The sequence below is a fragment of the Vombatus ursinus genome, unplaced genomic scaffold, assembly GCF_900497805.2.
Source record: "Vombatus ursinus unplaced genomic scaffold, bare-nosed wombat genome assembly UNPS02014779.1, whole genome shotgun sequence".
NCBI classification, from domain to species: Eukaryota; Metazoa; Chordata; class Mammalia; order Diprotodontia; family Vombatidae; genus Vombatus; species Vombatus ursinus.
Genome location: NW_020954557.1, coordinates 45489359 through 45512644, shown reverse-complemented (window position 1 = coordinate 45512644; position 23286 = coordinate 45489359). Strand labels below are relative to the sequence as shown.

At 38.4% G+C, this 23286-nt stretch overlaps 1 protein-coding gene across 6 annotated transcripts in view; it reads right to left on the bottom strand.

Moving 5' to 3' along the window:
* The window catches only part of METTL8 (methyltransferase like 8), a 116761-nt gene that overhangs the window by 2241 nt on the left and 91234 nt on the right, over window positions 1-23286 (bottom strand). For 5 of the 6 annotated variants that reach the window (XM_027865887.1, XM_027865888.1, XM_027865885.1 and 2 more), the window contains 2 exons: window positions 11324-11387; window positions 8574-8713 (listed from right to left, as the gene is read on the bottom strand). The exons of the other annotated variant lie outside the window; for it this stretch is intronic. In XM_027865887.1, the coding sequence (XP_027721688.1) occupies window positions 8574-8713; window positions 11324-11387 (204 nt within the window). The remainder of the gene's footprint in view (window positions 1-8573; window positions 8714-11323; window positions 11388-23286) is intronic. 6 annotated transcript variants of the gene reach the window in all.

Sequence of the window (23286 nt, the reverse complement as noted above, 5' to 3'; positions counted from 1 at the left end):
AACTATATATCAGTCACCCAAGCTCAAAATTTTGGAGGTCAGATGGGTACCCGGATCATATATCTGGAGTTGGAAGGGGCCTTAGGGACCATCTAAGGGACCTAATAGATCTAAGGGAATGAAGGGGCCATCCTTCATTCTCAAGATTAGGAAACTGAGACCCAGAGAAGCTGTAACTTGCCATCTCCTCTATATTTCTTGCTGTCCTATATCCAAGTGATCACCAAATCCTACAGGTTCTTCTTTTTTATTATTTTTTTAGGTTCTTCCTTCTTCATGCTTTCTCTGAATCTATCTTTTTCTTTCCACTTCCACTGGTATCTCCTTTACTTAGGTCCTCACCATCCCATGCTTGAATAGGAGCAACAATAAACTTCTAACATAGTATCTCTAATTCCATATTCTTCCTGTGCTAAACCATCCTGCATGATATGGTCACATCAATCTTCACAAATGATATTATTGTCACATTGATCCCCTCCTCAATAATTTTCAATGATTGGTTATTAATTTTTGTTGTTTTGTTGTTGTTGTTCAACTGTTTCAGTCATGTGCAACTCTCTGTGACCCCATTTGGTGTTTTCTTGGCAAAGATACTAGAGTGGTTTGTCATTTCTTTCTGTAGCTCATTTTACAGATGAGGAAACTGAGGCAAACAGGGTTAAATGACTTGCTTAGGGTCACTAGTTCAGTGTCTGAGGCCAGATTCAAACTCAGGAAGATGTCTTCCTGACTCCAGGTTTGGAACTCTATCCATTGTGCCACTTAGTTGCCCATTATTAATTAGCAAGATATAATATAACCTCCTTATCCTGGTATTCAGGGTCATCCACAATCTGACCTCAGCATACCTTTCTAAGTCTAAATTTCAGTGCTGCCCCATGCAAAACCTCATTTCTAGCAAGCCTGGTCTACTCACTCTACTCAGTACACACCTTTCACATTCTTTATGCCTTAGCATATTCCTCTTCCCTCATTTACAATGCTATCCTCTTCTCCACCTATCCAAACCCTAATCCCGTAAGACTCACCTCAGATCCTTCATTCTGCAACTACCCTAGCCCTAGGTGATCTCTTAATCCTTAGAAGTACTATAGCATTTATTGGACAATTAGTCAAGGGTATCTTATGATTGCTCCTGTTTTATGATTCTCTTTTAAAAATTATTTTAATTTATTTCATTAAATGTTTCCTAATTACATGTAAAATTTTTTTTAACAATTATTTTTAAAATTTTGAGTTCTAAATTCTGTCCTTCCCTCTCATTCTTCCTCCCCCTTGAGAAGGCAAGCAATTTGATACTGATTATACATGTGAAGTCATGAAAAACATATTTCCATATTAGCCATATTGCAAATGAAAACACAAACAAAATAAAACAATAAAAATGTTAAAAAGCATGGTTCAATCTGCATTCAGAGATAATCAGTTCTCTCTCTGAAGGGGATAGCATTTTTTGTCATGGGTCCTCTGGACTATCTTGGATCACTGTCTTGATCAGAGTAGCTAATCTTTCACAGTTGGTCATCTTTACAATATGGCTGTTACTGTGAATATATATTCTTCAGGCTCTGCTCACTTCAGTTTGCATGAGTTCACAGTCTTCCCAGGTTTTCCTGTAACCATCCTGCTCAACATTTCTTATAGCACAACAGCATTCTATCACAATCATATACAACTTGTCCAGCCATTCTCCAACTGATGGGCATCCTCTTAATTTCCAATTCTTTGCCACCACAAAAAGAGCTGTTATAAATATTTTTGTACATATAGGTACTTTTCTCTTTTCTTTGACCTCTTTGGGTGGTAGTGGTAGTACTGCTGGGTCAAAGGGTATGCACAGTTTTACAGTCCTTTGGGCATAGCTCCATATTGTTCTCCAGAATGGCTGGACTAGTTCACAACTCCACTAATTGTGCATTAGTATCCTGATTTTTCCCACATCCCCTCCAACATTTGACATCTTCCTTTTGTCATGGTAGCCAATCAGATAGGTATTAAGTGGTATATCAGATTTGTTTTAATTTGCATTTCTCTAATCAGTAGAGCATTTTTTTATGTGATTATTGATAACTTTGATTTCTTCTTCTGAAAACTGCCTGTTCATATCCTTTAAACATTTATCAACTGAAGAGTGTCTCATTTCTATAAATTCGACTCAGTTCCTTACATATTTGAGAAATAAAACTTTTATCACAGAAACCTGTTATAAATTTTCCCCCTAGTTTCTGGTTTTCCTTCTAATTTTGGATGCATTAATTTTGTCTGTGCAAAAGCTTTTTAATTTAATGTAATTAAAATTACCTATTTTACTTCCTATATCATATTTGTTTTGATGATTACTGCTTTATAGTATAGTTTGAAATCTGGAACATAATCAACTCACTCCTGCACCCTCTTTCTATATAGAATCCTTCTAACTGCCTTAATAATGAAACAGTTCTTAGAAGATATATGTATCACCTTCCCATATAGAAAGGTAAACAGTTTAACCTCATTGAACCCCTTATGACTTCTCTTTCATGTTTACCTTTTTATCCTTTTCTTGAGTCTTGCATTTGAAAGTAAAATTTTCTACTCACTTCCAGTCATTTCATCAGGAAAGCTTGAAATTCCTCTATTTCATTAAATATTCATTTCTTCCCTTGAAGGATTATACTCAGTTTTCCTGGGTAGGTTATTTTTGGTTGTAATCCCAGCTCTTTTGCCTTCCAGACTACCATATTCCATGCCCTCTATTCATTTAACATAGTAGCTGCTGAATCTTGTGTGATCCTGACTGTGGCCCCACAGTATTTAAATGGTTTCTTTTTGATTACTAGACATATTTTCTCTTTGATCTAAGAGTTCTGGAATTTGGCTATAATATTACCGGGAGTTTTTGTTTTGGGATCTCTTTCAGGAGGTGATCAGTGGACTCTTCCAATTTCTATTTTACCTTCTGGTTCTAGGATACGAGGGCAGTTTTCCTTGATAATTTCTTGAAATATGATGTCTAGGCTCTTTCTTTGATCATGGCTTTCAGGTAATCTAATAATTCTTAAATTATCTCTCCTTGATCTGTTTTCTAGGTCAGGTGTTTTTCCTATGAAATATCTCACATTTTCTTCTATTTTTTTTTTCATTAACTTTGATTGTTTCCTGATGTCTCATGGAGTCATTAGCTTCCATTTGTCCAATGCTAATTTTTAAGGAATTATTTTCTTCAGTGATGTTTTGTACTTCTTTTTCCATTTGGCCAACTCTGTTTTTTTAAGGTGTTGTTTTCTTCAGTATTTTTTGTGCCTCTTTTCCCAGGTTGTTAAATGTCTTTTTATAATTTTCTTCTTTTGCTTTCGTTTCTTTGCCTAATTTTTCCTCTACTGCTCTTATTTGTTTTTTGGGGGGGAGGTAACAGGGGTTAAGTGACTTTCTCAGAGTCACAGAGCTAGTAAATTGCTGAGGCGAGTTTGAACTCAGGTCCTCCTCACTTCAGGACCAGTGCTACATCCACTGCGCCGCCTAGCTGCCCCTTTTATTGGACTTATGTCCAGTTCCCATTTTTCTTTGAGACTTTGCTAGTAGTTTTTTTACTTTACTGTCTTCTTCTGAGTTTGTGTCTTGATCTTCCATTTTACCATAGTAGAATTTTATGGTCAGGTTCTTTTGTTATTGTTTGCTTATTTTCCCACCCTATTTCTTGATTTGAAACTTTATGTTAACTTTATGTTAATGTTGAACTCTGTTCCTGGAATGGGGGAAGGTGGAGGGGCATTGTCTCAAGCTTCATGTTTTTTCGAAGTGCTGTTTTCAGAGCTAGTTGTGGATGTCTGGAAGTTTTTAGTGTTTCTAAGGTGGTGTGATCTGGGGAGAGGTATGGTCACTACTCTCTTGGTCGTCACTCTGGTCCTGGGCCCCTGATCCCTTGGGATTATGATCATTGTTGCTCTCAGGGCCCCTCCTCCTTTAGGCCCAGAAATGATACTGTTTCTCAGGATCCCTGATGCCTTGGGGCCAGAAGTGATATTGCCCCTCAGGGTTTCCACTCTCTGTACACTGAAAGTGCTCCTCTTCACCCTTGAACTATGACCCAGAAATGACTTTAGGCAACAGAGGTGCCAAGTAGCCTCTGGTCCTACATCCAGTGCTAGCATAGGAGCTACCCTATAATCACTTTCTTGTTTTTCAATGTTATTTTTCTCTTTTTTTATTTTCCTAAAAAATTATTTATTTATAACATTAAATTTTTTTTTCATTTCAAATTCTCCTCTCCCTTCCCCCACCCATTAAGAAGGCAAGCAGTACATCACTTATACATGTGAAATCATGTAACACATATTTCCATATTAACCATGTTTTTAAAAAAAGCAAGAAAAATAAACTAAAAAAAATATACTTTAATCTTTACTCTGGTCATCAATTCTCTCTCTAGAGAAGGGTAGCATTTTTCATCATGAGTCTTTTGGAATTGTCAGAAGAACCTTGTAAATCAAATGGGGAAGGTATTATTATACCCATTTTATAGATGAAGAAATCCAGGCCCAAAAGAAATGGGGTGACTTGTTCAAAGTTATATGGCAGATACATAGTGGCAGAACTGGAGTGCCTGTTTTCTGATTCTTACTCAGCTCTTTCAATAGGAATGTAAGTCAGTGAGGGCAACAGCTATTTAACTTTCAGCTCTGTATATGCAGGCCTAGCACAGTGCCTAGTACATAGCAGATATTTAATACATGCTCATTGACTGATTTCTGCTATGTACTAATAATATTTTGTTCTGAGGGGTAGGCTAACATCACAACTACCACACCACTAAAAACAAGCCTAAGGGAGACAAACAAGTTGTTTGCAGCTAGTATACTACTCCTTTTCCTTGATAATTTGCATGGCCAAGTTACCTTGCCACAGGGGCACAGCCTCTTAGACTCATGTGAAAAATTAGAATACTATGCTGGTACAAATGATTTCAACATTATCCAGTCTAAAATACCATAGGGTAAAATTGATGTTGTGATTTTAGCATACTATCACAATGCTAAAAAAGAAAACTCTAAATTCCCAAAGAAAGGTTAAAAATCAAGTTATCCTTGATTTAGCTTACTTTTGGACTAAAGAGACATTCAATACTAGGAATGAATTCCATTGTTTACCTGGTTTACTTTGTCCTGGGTGAATAAATCCATGAAATATTATCTGATTTTTTTATGGGATAAATTATTATCTTTAGCAAAACAGTTTGGAATTACTAAGAGATATTACTTACTCTTTAACTGACACCCTGCCAATTAAAACTGTAACACCATGTATGTATAGTAGATAGGATTTCTAAATTGGAAGACATTACGTTCGACTCTAATCAAGCTATATTGATAACTGCTGTGTGGCCATGAGCAAGGCACTTCAATTCTCTAGGCCTGCAAAATGATGGGGCTGGCCTAGATCATCTCTAAGGTATCTTCTATCTTCAACATTCTGTGTTTCTCAAATCAGCAAAGAATGTTCTTGCTGATGGGCCCTAGTTCTACAAATTGATTTCAGGATGGAGAGTAAAGATTTCACCAAACATCTTTTAAATAGAGGCTGGACAGACCACTTGCCATTTATATTATAGTGGGGATTTCTTTTTTGGGTATTGGTTGAATTAGATGACCTTTAAGGTGCCTTTCCAACTCTAAAATTCTGTGATTTTGTGAGTACCCAAATGGCGACTTTCAATATGTGGCCTGCATATTTGAAATTCTTGTCTCGGTATGTTAATGAATTCAATTTGTGGTTAAGCTTCAGATGATTTTCAGAAGTTATAAGACTGAAAAGAGATTGTTAGGACAGGACTGGAGATATAGACTGAAGAACTACCTGCATCTGAGTTGTGCTCAACTGTATTCCATTTGAGAAATTAACTTTACACAAAAGAGACAGAGGGCTACTGGCTGGAACAGCAGAGTTAAGTGAAGAGTTTTATGGATGTGAAGAGTTATGTGGTGTTTTTTTTTTAAACACATAGGGATGGTGGAAAGAAGGGACTTTAGTATGTGTAAGATTAGAAGGAAAGGGTTTTCTGGGTTGCCTTATTCTGTTATAGACTATTTTCAAATTGTATGGTTTTCCACAGTCTCTGATAATGATAATTTTGGTTTTCAGAAAAAACATGCCTAACATTTTAAAACACCACTTCACTCTTAGGAGGTTATATGTTAGAAAACTATGATCCATGAAGTTATTGATTAAGAACCTCATATGGAATTAAAATGAAAACCAAACTAGTCCAAACAAGCCCAGCTAAACACCCCAATATTTATCCATTTTTCCAAAGCTTCCATCAGTCTTCAGTACCCATTAGTGTGGATTCCAGACTTTGCAAGAAGTACCCTTCAGAGCACAGCTCAGGCACCACCTCCTACAAGAGGCTTTATTACTTTATTTGCACTTCTCCCTCTTGGAATTACTGGACATGACTTTGAGTTTACCCACTTGCCCCCAGTAGAATGTAAGCTCTCTGAGTACAGGCAGTACCACATTTTCATCTTTGTATCCCCAGTGCCTTGCACACAGCAAGCATTTAATAACAGTTTGTTTAACTGAAATGAATTGAGTAAGACCTAGGACTGTGAATAAAGATGAGCAGAATTTATTTTCACTTTAATTAGCAATGAAGTCCCAGAATTGGTTCTAGGAGAAAAGAAAGAAACATTTCATTTTCCTTGTCTCTATCTCTCCTAGTCCACCTGAGATCACTATTCTGCTTTTGGATCTCTCTGGACTAAAGACAGAGTAAATGAATGTGGCAAGCTCTTCTCATGAAACTTACTGTGGTTTTACAGCAAGTTCTCTGGGCTTAAGGGTTCAGGACCTGGTAGAATTTTGTTGCCATTCACTCTTTGTGAACCCATTTGCAGTTTTCTTGGCAGAGATACTGGGGGTGATTTGCCATTTCATTCTCCAGCTCAGATGAGGAAACAGAGGCAAACAGGGTTAAGTGATTTGCCCATGGTCATATAGCTCATAAGTGTCTGAGGCCAGATTTGAACTCAGGAAGATGAGTCTTCCTAACTCCAGGCCTGGTGCTCTATACACTGCTCCACCTACCTGCCCCTGGTAGAATTATCCATGTCTTTAAAATGACCAGGCTTCTCTTATGGTTAGGTCTGCTCACAGAGGCCTGAATAACCCTGACCATGGCCATTAAAAAAAAAAAGTCTCCCTGGAAGACAAAAATAAGTTAACATCATATTTGAATGAAAATGATTTTTAAAAAAAATCTGTGCGTTTCACTGTAAAAAGTTTTTCTGTTATATCTGTTTAAACTTGCTCTTTGACATTCAAGCCCAACCATTATTTAGACCAAAATACTTTCAAATATTCTTTCTTGGTTATTATCTAGAATTCAAACATTCCCTAGTTGATATAGGGAACAGAAAATCTTCCTCCTTATCTTTCCATTTCATCTTTTGACTATTCATACTGGGAGGCAAAATAACACAGACTGTATCATCCAACCAGCACCTGGAAAAAGTCACCATTTAGGTTGATTAACGGAAAGAAATAATCTACAGAAACTGTGATAAAACAGCAGTTTCTTAGGGCTAAAGTGTAGCTGGCAAAATCACATAAATATTTCCTTGCTCGAAAGCTTAAGGATTTTTATGTCTGTACAGGAGTCTGTTTTTGAGTTCAGTTTGCTGTTCTTTTACTAGTGATCATCTCTGATGAAAAAGTTAAGAAGGGATGGAACTACGTAGGAAAGGACCAAGCTTCCTACACCAGAAACTCCAGCTTCTTTGGAAAAGGAAGATGATCACCAAACCCAGCATGATTCAAGCTGAGTACACTGTCTCCGCTATCTGTCAAGCATGCCAGTGTCTATGTCATGCAAATCTTGAGAAACTTCCCACATGCTTACCTTGACATTCCCAACATGGTGAGATGTGACAAAGGGAGCTAAATAATAAACTCTAGCATTCTTACAGGGTTTTTTTTTTTCCTTGCTCCCAGAGAATATTGTTCCCCAAAACCATACCAACAGGAAGTTTAGCTAAACTCTCTGATGGGAACAACAGGCATCTTAGGTCCCACATGGATTAATCTGACAAGTCCAAACAATCCACAGTTGGCTGTTTTTTTTTCTCCCCAGAAGCCTAACTGCCAATCTTTGTGAACCCATGTGGATGAGGGGCCTCTCTTTATGAACCATTGGTAGGATGCTAAACCAGGGATGTTTGTTTCTGATCTCCAAGAACAACTTGCTGTTCCCATGCTCTTCTCCCCCTACCCCCGGGGAGCCTATTAGGCTGTTTCTGAATTTGTAATTTCCTTGAAGCACTGTCACTTTTAATAGGTATGTGTCTTGCCAGAATATGCTCACTTCATTTTGACAGTGACAGAAAGCTCACTAATGAAGTAGTTTGACCAGTTTCTTTCTAAAATTCTGAAAAGGGGGGGGGGGGACTGCATTTAAAAGAAGGCACATTATACATAATGTAGCCTGCTAAATAATAAATTCAAGAATTGTCATTTAACTTTGATATTCCTGAAAACCACTAGTGATAAAAAAAAAAGCTTTAACATATTTGCTTTGCCCTCTAGTCTTCATTTACCTGTCAGGATGAATAGAAGAGAGCACAAAGACTAAGAGGATGACATCCAGGATCCCATCTGGAAAAGGGTAGGATAAGCAATCATCACACACATCATGAACAAAGGCAGAGCACTGGGCTGGGCTGTAGGATGAGTGGGACTGTCATGATGGAAGAAGAGAAAGATGAAGAATGCAAAAGTTATTAAGCAGACCTTCGATGGGTTTGCTTTGTTGTTTTCTATTATTTAAAATGTCAAATCTTTTTATTTCTTCTGAGGAACTTTCCTCAGAGAATTAAGAAACACTTGATTTACAGGCCAGGGCTCCTGTTTCTTCCACCTGGACATCAGAAGTGATGTCTGTCAATTCAGCTTCACAAAAAAATCTTTTCTGTACTGAAAAAGACTGGCCTCACAAAATGACTGGCCAGGTTTCCACCTATATGATAGGATTTTGGGGACCCTGAGATGCTCTTCCTGAGCCTCAATAAGCTTTTCCCATCCTGTCCTCCATGTGTTTTGAGATGTCACAGATTCATTCCTTTTGTATTAAGGGTCTGACCGAGGTTAAAATGTCACATTAATTCAGTCATTTACACCGTAGTAAGAATGAGGTTATCAGATCATTGCGCAGGAGAAGGACAGAGAGAATATTTAGACATGATACACAGATTACAAGTTGACACTTTAGGGGGAAAGGGAATTCAAAGTATAGTCTGGTGGTCATAAAGACAAGCTTTCCCGATTTTAACATTTTGTCCAAGTCTGGTCCTTGTTTAGGGCATCAATGACAGAAGCTGCCCGCCATGACTATGACCTGATAAAGTTATAGAACTGCTCCAAATACTGCAATTTCCCTTAAGTTCATGGATGACAGATGTACATTAAGCTATCAAAATTCTTATTTGCAACTATTTATAAATTTGGCCCATAAAAAAGTTCAAAATATTTACTATTTACTTTGTAAAATTGTACTTAATCTTTGATTTTTCCTAAAATTACCTTCTTCAGTCTTCAAAAGGTATACCTAAAAAATTTGGGATGGTGAACAAGTCCATGCTTCCTCTTTTTCATACCTTTAATAACTGTAAACAGCGGGGCAGCTAGGTGTTGTAGTGGATAGAGCACTGGTCCTGTAGTCAGGAGGACCTAAGTTCAAATCCGGTCTCAGACCAGACACTTGGCACTTACTAGCTGTGTGACCCTGGGCAAGTCACTTAACCCCAACTGCTTCACAAAAAAAAGAAAGAAAGAAAGGAAGGAAGGAAGGAAGGAAGGATAATTGTAAACAGAAAGCCTGGGGTAGTAGAAGATCAGCCTTGGAATTAGGAAGACTTAGGTTAAAGTCTTGCTTCTGACACAACCTTGCTTTATAACCACTTAACCTATCAGTGTTGTTATTGAGTCATTTCAATTGTGTCCAACTCTCTGTGATCCCATTTGGGGTTTTCTTGGCAGAAATACTGGAGAGGTTTGCCATATCCTTCTCCAGCTCATTTTACACATGAGAAACTGAGGCAAATAGGGTTAAGGGTCATACAGTTAGTAAGTATTTGAAGCCAGATTTAAACTCAGAAAGATGAGTCCTCCTAACTCCAGGTTCAGTGTTCTTTCCACTGAGCATACTAGCTGCTCCCAACCTATCAGCATCCCCAAACAAAACCCTAAGACTATAAGTTGCTTATCTGTAATGATGGGGAGAATTCCCACAACAGGACTTCCTCACAAATTCACAAAATCACAGATCTGAACACCTTTCTCCCCACTGTGCCCCTTCCTCTACCCCAACAGAAAGATTATAAAGGCTTTGATTATTCACTGTTTAAGGCTTTGCCTTTTTTTCTTTTTCTTTGCTTTTAAATGTTTTATAGAAACTTTTTAAAAATTTTTAGCACTCCACAATACCACTTTCCCTTTTGACAAAAGTTAAGCAAAAACAACTGAGTTTGACATCACATAATAATGATAACAATAATAATGAATAAAAGCTAACATTTATGTAACACCTACTATGTGCCAGTCACTATGCTAAGTGCTTTACAAATATTATCTCTTTTGAGATATGTGACATTCCCACCTGTAGTCACTCCCTCTCTTTCTCAAGAGAAAGTATGTTTCCTCATTTGTTAATCCGCACCAAAAATGGTCACTGCAATTAAACAGAGCCTGGCTATCTTTTCGGGTTGTTTTAGTTTATGTTATTATAGTCACTGCAGATAACGTTTTCAGGCTTTCTCTTCCAACACCAACAGAACCATGATTTTTTTCTTTTCTAACTTTGCATGGGGATCTTGATCACGTCAGTGCCTTTTTTTTTTGGTACAGAACCTGTGTGTTCACAGGTGAGCAAATCCACTCTATCAGTGCAGATGAATATCAGCTGTGAAAAGTAATTGTCTTAGAAAGTTGCCCAGGTACTCAGAGGTTGAGTGGCTTACTCAGGGTTAACCTGGGCCAAAATGTGTCAGAAGCAAGACTTGAACCCAGGTCTTCCCAACTCTGAAGCTGGCTCTCTAGCCACTATACTACATTGCCTCTCATTTGTAACACTAATAATAGGTGCTTAATGATTTTTTTTCAACTAAACTGAATCAGAGTAATGGGTTGATATCTTCAGGAGTTGGCTGGTCACCATATTTTTCTCAGAAATGACAAAAATTAAGCTTAAAATGGCCAGATGTCATCTTATTCCAGTACTTGAGGCTTTTGATGGGGATAGCGGGAGTGAGAGAGAGGGACTCTCAACCTATAAAGACAATAAAACAGATACCTTTACTAGCTCCACTGCTCCAGAAGCAAAATCACAGCAGTAAAGAAAGGTCTCTGGAGCATTCCTATGAAAGCAAGGGAACACTCTAATTATGTTGTTGCCATAGATATATTCAAGCTACACACAGAGGAAATTGCATGTATGACTTATTAATAGGGATCCTTATATAACGTGGGGCAGGCCCTGACCTATTGTTTATGTGGTTTCATTAACATCATCATCACTATCATCAATAAAAACTGACAATAATGATTAGCAATAGTAATAATGGTGCTTTTTATAGCAGCACTGTGGGGTTTTTCCCCACATTACTTCTGAATTGGCACTGCTTTCAATGGCTCCCTACCACCTACAGGCTGATCTAAACCCCTCTGCCTGGCATTCAAGGCCCTTTACAATTTGGCCTCCTACCTATCCTTCAAACTTCACTTTTATTTATTCCCACTCCCTTCTAATTAAAGGAATGTACTTACGGCTAAGCACAGTGGGTTGAATTGTTCAATCACAGTGGAATGTCTTCTCCACTGTATTCCATTTATCTAAGTTTAACCCTTTAAAGACTACTTCAGGTCCAAGAGACTTTGAAAGACATCTTGCGGTTTACCTAGATTTCTTTCTTAAGGACCAGGCCTTAAACCAAAATCACTCTGGTTATCATTGATTGGCCAACAACAGTGGTCACTGTTTGGGCCAGAAATTCTGAGGGTCTTCCCCTGCCAGACTGATATATATATTTTTTTTGACAAGGTAAAAGAGGCCATTCTCTACCTCACTTCTTATCTAGCCTTAATCACTGAATGGGTGTTGCCTCAGTCAAACTGAGACCTGTTAAAGGCCTTAGTTTAAAAAGGCCAAGGTCTCCCACTGCATCAGGAGCCATCTCCAGTGGTCCTGATCTATATCTGGCCACTGGAGCCAGATGGCTCCGGAGGAGAAACTGAGGCTGCTGACCTTGCACAGCCGTCCCTCACTTAAATCCAATTCACTTGCAAGTCATGGCACCACCTTCCTGATGTCTTGGTCCTCTTCCAGAACAAAGGACAAACAACTTCAAGTCCCAACATCCCTATGAAAAATTTTCAGAATATCCCAGCCCTTGGTGACTTTTTCTTTCCCTGAATTTCTGAAGCATTTTAACAACTGTACAACTTGTCTGTCACATAGCATTTGCTGTTGTCCTGTAATATTTTCTAATACAGTGGTTTTCAAAGTTATCAAGGTAGAACCCTTTATTATTATTTTCGGTACAAGTTATGTTTGTAAAAAATAGATGTCTTTTGCTTTTATATTACAATTCATTTCTGAATATATTCCTCCTTCCATCCCTCCAGACATTTCTTGAAACAAAAATGAAAAAAGGAAGAAAAAAGCAGTTTATCAAAACCAAACCTACTGGCCACAGCAGAGAGTATACATGGCTCCATAGCCATCGTCCCCGACCTCTGCAACTAAGGAAGGGAGGTGCATTTTCTTAGCTCTTTTCCAGGGTCAACTAATCATTACAATCATACAAGGTTCAGTTTTGCTTTATTGTTCTCTCCATTTCCATTGCTGTGGTCAATGTGAATAGTTTTCCTGGAATTCCATACTTTATTCTTTTTCAGTTTATATAAGTTATCCCATGTTTCTGTTAATTCTTCATATTTGTCTTTTTTCTTCTTTAACAACTCAGTAATATTCCACTAATATTAATGCACCATAACTTACTTGTGTCCCCAGAGCCAAACATAGCACCTGGCACACAGAAGGCAGCTAATAAATGCTTGTTGATTGATTGGCTGATTTCACCATTCCCCAGTCAATGGGCATCTACTTTGCTTACAATTCTCTGTTACCACAAAAAAGCACAATTATGAATATTTTGGTATAAATGGGACTTTTCTGACCTCTTTGGGGAAATCCTTCACTTTAAATAAAACCTCACCCCAACTTGTGATGTATTTTTGTGCTGAATATTTAAAAAAAAATTTGTGTATATTTGCGCTATACATTTAAAAATAATATTAACAACAATAACCAAGATTTATAGAATGCTTTAAGGTTTGCAAAATGGTTAGCAAATGTTATCTCATTTGATTCCCCCCAACAACTCAGAAAGTTAGGTGCTAGCTATTATTATCCTTATTTTACAGATTAGGAAACTGAGGCACAAAGAGGTTATGTGATTTGCCCAAGGTCAAACAGCTAATGTCTGAGGCAGAATTTGAATTAAAATCTTCCTGACTCTAAGACAATCACTCTATCCACTGTTTCAAAAAGGAATGAGTACTACTCCTAAGGGTAGTAAAATAACTAAGCTTGTTTTTTAAAAAATCCATTTCAGATCAAGTTGGTACTGGATGTAATGATATGATAAAGTGCTTAGGGAGAAGGCTGGGATGATCTGCTATCAGAGTATTTTATGATTGAAAATGCTATTGGGGGCTATAGTTCATCTTACGAGATGTTTCACAACAGTTTCCATTTTCCCTCTTGCTTATATAAGCCACTATTTGGGGGATTCTTTAAGTTCATCACAGTTCTGCTTTAAAAAAAAAAAAACAAAACCCGAAACTCAAGAGCTCTGTTTTTAAACTGCGTTTGTTTGTAAATGACTTTGTCATTTTGCTGGTAACACCAGAATTTTAAAAAAAAATTTAACATGAGGTTCATGTATCAGAGTCACTGAAAATGACCCAAATTAGAGAGGTATTTGTGTTTTTCACAGATATTTGGGATGTGGTAATCAAGCTAGGTCCATGCCTTTTATTTTGTCATCAAAACTTTAGTTACTTAAGCTTTTTTTCCCCTCGTTTCTTATTCTGATATCCCAAAAGAATAATTTTAAAAAAAAACTTAAGAATAGAAATGTTTGTTTGTTTTACATGCTCTTTTGCTGAGGCATGCCACACAGATAGATAAAGCATTTACTAAGCACTTATTGTGTTCCAGGCACTGTGAAATGGGTTTGGGATGTAAATACAAGCCAGAAAGCAGCCTCTACCTTTAAGGAACTTGCTTTCAAATAGGGGAGATAACACACAGAACAAGGTGAGAAAGAGAGTGAGGTAGGAGTGGGGTGGTGTACAGACTCACGTCAGGGACATTGGAGATGGTCTGGAAATGGTATAGAGGCCTGGACTTCTTGCACATTACTTCCTTTCACATACTTTATGCTCCAGCCAAACTGGCTTACTTAACAATTAACCAAACTTAGCCTTTCATCTCCCTGTGCACAGACTGTCCCCCATGAGTTCCACCCCTTCTTCACCCACCATCACCTCTTAGAAGCCTTAGCTCTCTTCCAGGCTCAATCTGGGTTACCCAAGCAAATCCCCTGGTTGTTACTACTCTCTCTCTCTCTCCTCAAATGATCTTCTGTTTACACATGTAGGAATGTCTACATATCTCTATAAACTACTCTACATATAACTCAGAAGAATATAAGGTTCTTGAAAGCAGGGATGATTTTTTCATAGTGCCTTATATACAGGAGGCACTTAATAACTGATTATTTGAATTGTTGATGAATTAATGAACAGTAGAAACAAAATAATGTCAAACATGCAGTGCTAGAAACTGGATTCTTGTCTCTTGGGTATGGGGGCTACAAAATATTGTCTATACAGCTGGAGGACTATATTGTACAGTCCTTCTAACAGCAACAGCCTTGTCCAAAAAAATATGGATGTACCATCAAGTATGACATTAGCTTTATAAACAAGATCATGCATTTCTTTTTCCTCCTCACGACTACACCTTTTGTCAAAATGCTAAAATGCCTTGGGTGTGTTGGAGCAGTGAGCAAATAAATGACTTCTGTGGAAATTCTCCAAAGCCTTTATGCTGGGCTAATTTTATATAATAGTTGTTTAACTCAAGGCAGTGGAGACATGTAATCAATAGGTAAAAAATTATGACTAATTACGACTTTGGTAACTATATATTCTGCCCACAAGTACTAGAATACTTTTATGGGAATGAATTTAACACTTTGTTTGGACCTCATATGGCTGAATAGGCTTCCTATGATATGGATAAATATATGATATGGATATTGTCATTGAGTGGTTGTCTAATTTCTAGGTGTGTCCTTCTTCAAAGCTCTGTCCTGGGCTCTGTTCTATGATGAACTCCTCATTCAAATGAATTGCATTTGACGTGTAATTCCCCAATCTATAGATCCAGTCCAATGTCTCTCCTGAACTCCAGTATCACTAAACGTTTGCTAGACATCTTCATCTGGCTGCCCTACTGGCATCTCCAAACAGAACTCATAATCCCTATCACAAACCCTTTCCTCCCCAAGACTTCCCTATTTCTAATGAGGGCAACAATCTAGTACCTTTCCAGACTAATTTTATATCATCTCTTTCACATACACAATGATCCAGTCAAACTGTATTACAAGCCATTCCCCTAAACTCAACAATCCATCTCTTTGCCTTTGTGTATGCATGCCATTCCCTAAGCCTGGAATGCACTCCCTCATCTCCATCTCTCAGAATTCTTAGCTTTAAGCACCTCAGGTGCCATCTTCTACATAAAGTCTTTCTGATTTCCCCAGCTATTAGTACTCTCCCCCTCCTTAAATCATCTAGTATTTACTTAACTGTGTCTTTCCTGTATCTCCTAATAAAATCTGAAAGACAGGGACATTGTTTGTTTGTTTGTTTGTTTGTTTTGTCATGGGAACTTAATAAATATTTGTCAAATGACTAATCAACGATGGCCAACAGTGGAAGCCATACTAGTTATTCCAGTAACTCTGGTTACAGTTTAATGAAGCAACCTCAGCCAAAGCCCAGGGCAAGTAGTAAAAGGATTTCTTGGGCATCTGCAAAGGAGCAAAACTAAAATATTCTTCTCTATCTGAATGTACATACCATTTATTATCTGTACAACTCATATGAGAGAAAACATAGTTTAGTGAATAAAGAGCCAGACTTGGGTCAGGAAAATCTGGATTTAAATCCCAATTCTGACACTTACTGGCTATGTGTGACCCTGGGCTTAACTTCTTTTGAACTTCAGTTTCTTCACCTGCAAAATGAAGGTAATAATACATTGCAGTCTTTGTGAGGCTCAAAGGAGATGGACATAAAGTGTTCTAGACTATATAATGTTATTAAATTGTAAACTCCTTGGCAGCAGAGACGATCTTTTTCCTCTGTTTGTATTCCTGGCACTTAGCATAGCACCTGGCACATAGTAGGTGCTTCATAAATGTTTACTGATTATTTTGCAAATCTTAAACCACTATATACATGTCAGCCCTGATTTTAATGATAAGGATTATAATTACTCAGGATCATAGAATTTAGGGTAGTTAGGTGGTGAAGTGGATAGAGTGCCAGGCCTGAAGTCAGGAAGACACAAATTGAGTTCAAATCCAGCCTGAGACCCTTACTAACTGTGTGATCCTGGGCAAGTCATTTAACCCTCTTTGCCTTAGTTTCCTCATCTGTAAAATGAGCTGGACAAGGAAATGGCAGACCATTCTAGTATCATTCCCGAGAAAGCCCCAAATGGGGTCATGAAGAGTAGACATGACTGAAAAAATGACTGAAAAACAATAGAATTTAGATTCTGTCTTGGGCCCTCCTTTTCCTCTCTGCAGTCTCTTTATTGATGATCCCATCAGATCACGTAGATTTGACCCTCACCTCCTGGCACCTCCTCTTACTTCACTCCCAAATCTATATATCTAGCTCTCTTCAGTCTCTTCTGAGGTCCAGTTCCACATCTGTCACTGCCTACTAGATATCTCTACCTGTATGTCCCATAGACTCTCAAATTCAAGATGTCCAAAACTCATGATCTTGAGATAGAACCTGAGGAGATCACCAAGAGAAATGACATAAAAAGAAAAGGGAAGACAGTCTAGGGCAGAACCATGAGGAATGGGCCATGATGATAATTCAGAAAAGAAGTAGCCAGGCTGGCGGGAAGAGAACCAAGGAAGCAGCGGCATGAAAATCCAGAGAGGACAAGTAAAACGTACTAGGCTAGGTGCTGGGGGAGGTGAGATAGTAACTCCTAGTACTCCTTCCGGATGTCTCTATTTCTGTTGTCATGATTCTCTCATCCTGCTTGTTACCTCTGGTTGTTGTTCAATACCTTTTCAGTGGTGTCTGACCTCTTGGTGATCCCATTTGGGGTTTTCTTGGCAAAGATACTGGAGTGGTTTGCCATTTCCTTCTCCAGTTCATTTTACAGATGAGGAAATGGAGGCAAACAGGGTTAAGTGACTTGCCCAGGGTCACACAAATTTTAGGAAGGTTCCTGAAGACGAGGTTAGCTAGGGAAGATTTCATCAAGGATCTAAGTTTTGAAGGAGCAAGAGGTGTGGCTAGGTAGAGGAAGGGGAAATAGGTTAGACAAATGGTAGGAATAAGGGTTGGCTCAGATGGCAGGAGTCAACAAGTAGGTTTGGAGCGATGAGCCCTAAATCACACAGAGCAGGCTATAAGGGTAATAATAAAAGAGATTTATTAATAAAAAACTGAGATTCATAATAAGTCTTTTATCTAGCAAGAGAGGCTGTTCCATCACTGTATCTAAAGTAAGAGGATCTGGGGCTTAAGCCTGGGTTCAATATTCACTCTGCTTGTGTGACCCTGGGCCTCAGTTTCCTCATTTATAGAACAAGTGACTTGGACTAGATGATCTGAAGCCCCTTATAGCTCTAAATCAATGCTTCTATAATCCTATGAAATAGGTGCACAAATATGCATTTAGCAAAGTCTCAATCAGGCTCCTGTTACACACCTACATATTTCTGGAGGATGAATACTATGTTCACACACAATACATTCATTCTGCAGCTCTAGGGATTTGCATTCAATATAAGATCTAGCTGAGTAAGTTAATGTGTGACAAATAGGAGCTGATTATTAAAAAAAAAAAAAAAAGGAAACTAAGACTAAAGAGATTGGCTGAGATTATTTTCTCCACCTATTCCAGTCCTTGGCTTCCTACCTTTTAGGCAACCAGGCCTTTGGTTGTGGGACAGATTTTACTGAATGGTCTAACATAACCAGAGTCACAATCTTCTGAAATTTATTCAAATAGTACTTAATAGTGGGTAGTTAGCATGATACAAAGGACAACAAACAAGAGGGCACATACATATTTTCTTCCTCAGAAGACTTTCAAATACAGCAACTCTAATATTTAGTGATTAAATAGATTAAGCCTCCCCCTACCCCATTTTGAGAATGAAGACCCCTTTTATAGTATCAAAAAAATGTCATGGGCCTCCACATTCATAGCTGTATTAACAATAACTATGGATTAAGAAAATATGTTACAGAAAGTTACTACAAATTCAGTGATGCTTTTAAGTCAATTTGTATTATATTATCTATCTAAATGTTTAAAAATAGTAATACATATTCTGAGACATATTTATTCAGTTCACAAAAGTCAGGCTTAATTATGGATTAGCACATGAATTTGTGGATGCCTTCTATAACCAGAGTTCCACTGGCTTCAAGTTGCAACCCACTGGTCTAAACCGTTCTGTCTTTATCCTCCTCACCCTCTCTGCAGGTGGACGTGATGGACCAGTCACTTATCTTGGCTTGAGTGATACTGCAGCATATTCTCCCTACTTTACTTCACTATTTCTTCTCTGGCTCATTTTCCTTTTACAGGTTCCTCATCTTTCTTTCCCTCCTAAAACACCCAAGGTTCTGTCCTTGGACCTCTTTTTCTCTCACCTGGTGATTTTATTCATCTCTGTGCCTTCAATTATCACCTCACACCCATCATACTTCTTGTGGTTAAAAAAAAAAATGGCAAAGACAGTCAAAAGAAGGAAATAGTTCATATTGGAGAGGTTTGTGGGAAGCCAGGCATATTAATACACTGTTGGTGGGGTTATGAACTGCTTCAAACTTTCCGGAAAATAATTTGAAGTTACTTGAGAAAAATCATTAAGTGCTCATACCATTTGATCCAGTTGACCATGCCTGAAAATGTACCCCAAGGAGGTCAATAATAGGAAGAAAGATCCCATATATACCAAAATATTCACAATAGTATTACAAACAAACAAAAAACTTATGGGAACACAGTAGGTACTGGAGTGATTGGGGAATGGCTGATCAAATCTTGGTATGTCAATGCTATAACATATAGTTACACTACTTGGTTGTTGTTCAGTTCTTTAATTGCGTCTGAATTGTCTTAGGGTCTAGTTTCACGTATAATAAGATGTCACCTGAAAATACTGCTGAACAACTGTTCGTTCCCCCTTGGAAAATTTCCATAACTTCTTCTCATTGTTGTTTCAGTAGTGTCTGACTCTTTGTGACCCCGTTTGGGGTTTTCTTGGCAAAGATACTGAAGTGGTTTACCATTTCCTTCTCCAGCTCATTTTACAGATGAGGGAACTGGGGCAAACAGGGTTAAGTGACTTGCCCAGGGTCACCCAGGTAGTAAATATCTGAGGCCAGATTTGAACTCAGCAAGATGAGTCTTCCTGACTCCAGGTCCAGCACTCTACCCACTGTGCTATCTAGCTGCCCTATTTTTACACAATAAGGGATGACAAGTTTGAAGAATTCAGTGTAATGTAGGAAGCCACATATGAAATGATGTGAAGCAAAGAAATCACAACCAAGAGAATGCATACAATGACTACAATAATGTAAATGAAGACAACACAATTCATATAAATTGTAATGAACGATGCAGATTCCAGGGTACTGATGCTGAAAACGCTTCTCTTTTATTTGTCACCATTATCAGACAGATTTGTTCAACTTTTTTTTTAAATATGAGAACATGTGATCAGGTGGTTATTGGGGAGTGTTTGTAGTATAAAAACCAAAATGTATCTACAAAACATTTAACACATAGAACACATAGAAAGTGTTTCATATATGTTTACTGACAAAATATTTTTTTAAAGTGGGGAATAATAATACTTATCTACCTCATACGGTTGTTGTGAGGAAAATGCTTTGCAAATTTTAAGAGGTATGTGTGTGTGTACATGTGTGCACACCCCCCCCTTAATGTACATACCATGTCTGATATATTTAACATGTTTTAGATACACAGACTATATATATATATGTGTGTGTGTGTGTGTGTGTGTGTATGTATGTATATATATAAATGTAAATACATAAAATGAAAAAATGCCACATGGCATGTATACCTTAAAATGTATGTGGATGGTATAGACACACATTCATGCATACATTCATGTGCACACAGCGCACACATGTATAACACATGTGCGTGTGTGTGTACACATGCACACATGCTACTACTGTTGTTCTTGTCCTGCTGTCTCCTATTTCCAGGCCTCTGTCTGTACCATCCCCTAAGCTGGAGTGGCCTACCCTCACTATCTCTCCTGGAGTCCCTCCTCATCTGCTTTCAAAGTCCAACTCAAATGGGAGCCATCCTAAGAAACACTTTCTGATCCACCCAGGCAGAATTGAGCTCCCTCTCCCCAAATTTCTTACAGCACCGTGCCTGACTCTTGCCTTACAATTATCTTCCCTTGTATTCCTTCTCTCTTTGCATGCCCTGCCTCCTTATTTTTTTGTTACCTGACTTTCCCTCTTTAGGCTGTATTACCCTGCAGATCACAGCCTATTCCTATTGATGCAGAGCTATAAAAAGAGTGCTAGCTTTAGCACCAAAGGGTCTGGATTCCAATCCCAGCTCTGCTACCTCCTACTTGTGTGACCCAGGGACAAATCATTTAATGTCTCTGGGTCTCAGTTTCTCCATCTGTTAAGAGAGAGTCCTGGAAGAGTCAATCTCCAGGGTCCCTTGAGCTCCAAGCTTATGGTCTTGTGATGTCTCTCTGTATCCACTGGCAGACGCGCATGTGGAAGGTATGCAATAAATGTTTGCGGAATTACACTGAACTGAAGTGAATGAACCTTTGCCTACTGTTCTGCAAGGTAGCTGATCTCGGTCTTCACGGTGCAGGCAAGGATGCAGACCAGAACAGTGTGAGGGCCAGGGGAAAGCAGGCTTTTACTTCACCACGAAGGCTACCGAATAATTCCCTCCCGCATCAGCAGTTTAAGTTTGAAACCGTGACCACCCAATGACTTTCTGTGGCATTTTGTGAAATCAGCTGACAGCCTTGGCCCTGTTCCCAGCAGCAGGTGTAAATATCACTAGAATCTACGACACTGGGCACTCTCTTGGCAGGGGGTTTAAGAATTAAACGGTCTTTGGAGAATGATCTGACCTCTCTTTTTCAGATGGCTAATTATGGTAAGGTATTCTGTAACTGCAAAGTGCTGGATAAGTACAATAATCCAAGGTTTTAATCCCCCACTTTCCACATGCAATAAAATTCAATTTTTAAGGGAAAAAAAATACATATCTGCTCCTCCCTTTGAAATGCAGTAAACCGACTTTGCTTTGAAAATAAATTAATTATCTCAGTTCACTGGGCAACAACAGTTCCCAGTATGTGGGTATGTATCCTCAGGGGAAAAAAAGTTATCAAGAAGCAAGGGCTGGAGACTAAAGAGAAGAGGATTTTCAGTCATTTTAAAAAATTATCATTATTAGATGTAAGAAAGGTTAGAAAATAGAAACAACTATCAACTTCTTTGGCATCAGAAGTTATCAATCAACAAATATTTACTAAGTACCTACTATATATTGTCCTAGGCTGTAGAAGACTAAAAGAAGGATGAAAGAATACTCCTGCCCTCAGGAAGCTTCTAATCTAGCATAAACACTGGCAAAAGTAAATAAAAAATATAAGCAAAGAGAAATCACAAAGTACTATATGAATAATTTTTTAATGAGTGGTACAGAGTGTGTCTGTATTTACTGCCCAGAGGCATGAGGCTATTTTTGTGGAAACGAATTTACCACTTTACTTTTCAAACTCATAGTCTTTACACAGGACTGCTCAGCCCTAGGACCATGACCTCAGAAGGAAAAAAAAAAATCACTTTGAAGATAACATGGGGATAAAGAAATCTGTATTCTAGAGGCTAAGGGAAGGGCCAAATGGGAGTACAACCAAAACAGCTCTTTTAGGAACCAATGATTTTGTGAATAGCAAGCAGTGTTTGACCACTAAAAACCAAGAGATCCAAAGTCCTATTCCTTTAAGAATAGTATCTGGAAGACTGAAAGGAAGTGATTTGGAAACCCCTGTGAGGCAACAGTATTTTCTTTATCCTGGAAAAACATTCCAGAGGACAGGTATATGAGTTGGAGGGGACAGGTCAGGAAAAGAACGTCTGAGTCAAGTCAGTATCCATACTAGCATGCCCTATTTCTCTAAGTTCTGTTCTCCCACCTTCAACCCCAAGTCATTTAATAAAAATGCTCAATAAAATATCTTATGAGTAGGATGTTAAGATCACAGATGTTGAGCTGGAAGGGCCCTCAGAGACCAGCTAATCCAATCCCCTATTTGAGGAGCCAAAAAGGCTTGCCACAAAGTGATGTGCCCTAGGTACCAAAGGCAGTAAGCAACAAAGGTGGGATTTAAACCAGGTCTTCCGACTAAGTGTACTTTCCACTGCATTTCTGAAATGGAATCTTAGGGGGTGGGTGTGTGTGTGGGTGTGTGTGTGTGTGTGTGTGTGTGAGTGAAAGAGAGAGAGAAACCAAATTCTCTGATAAAACACTGTATTATAAATGGTGCTGGACTTTGGAATTAAGAGATTTGGGTTTAAATTCTGGTTCTGACCTTTCCTAGCCACGTGATACTGGGCAGGTCACCCAGCCTCTCTGTGCCTCAGCTTCTTCACTGGGAAAATGAACATAATAGTAACTTCACTATCTACCTCACAGGACTATTATAAAACGAGCCCTTTGGAGACCTTACCTTAAAAGCATTATAGAAATGTGAGCTATTTTGATGTAGTAAGTACATCTTTACTCTTAAAGAGTGACTTCCTGCACTGTCTTGGGGAGGGTGGTGGAGAGGAAGGGGGAGAAAAATTTGAAACTCAAAAGCATATGGAAATGATTAT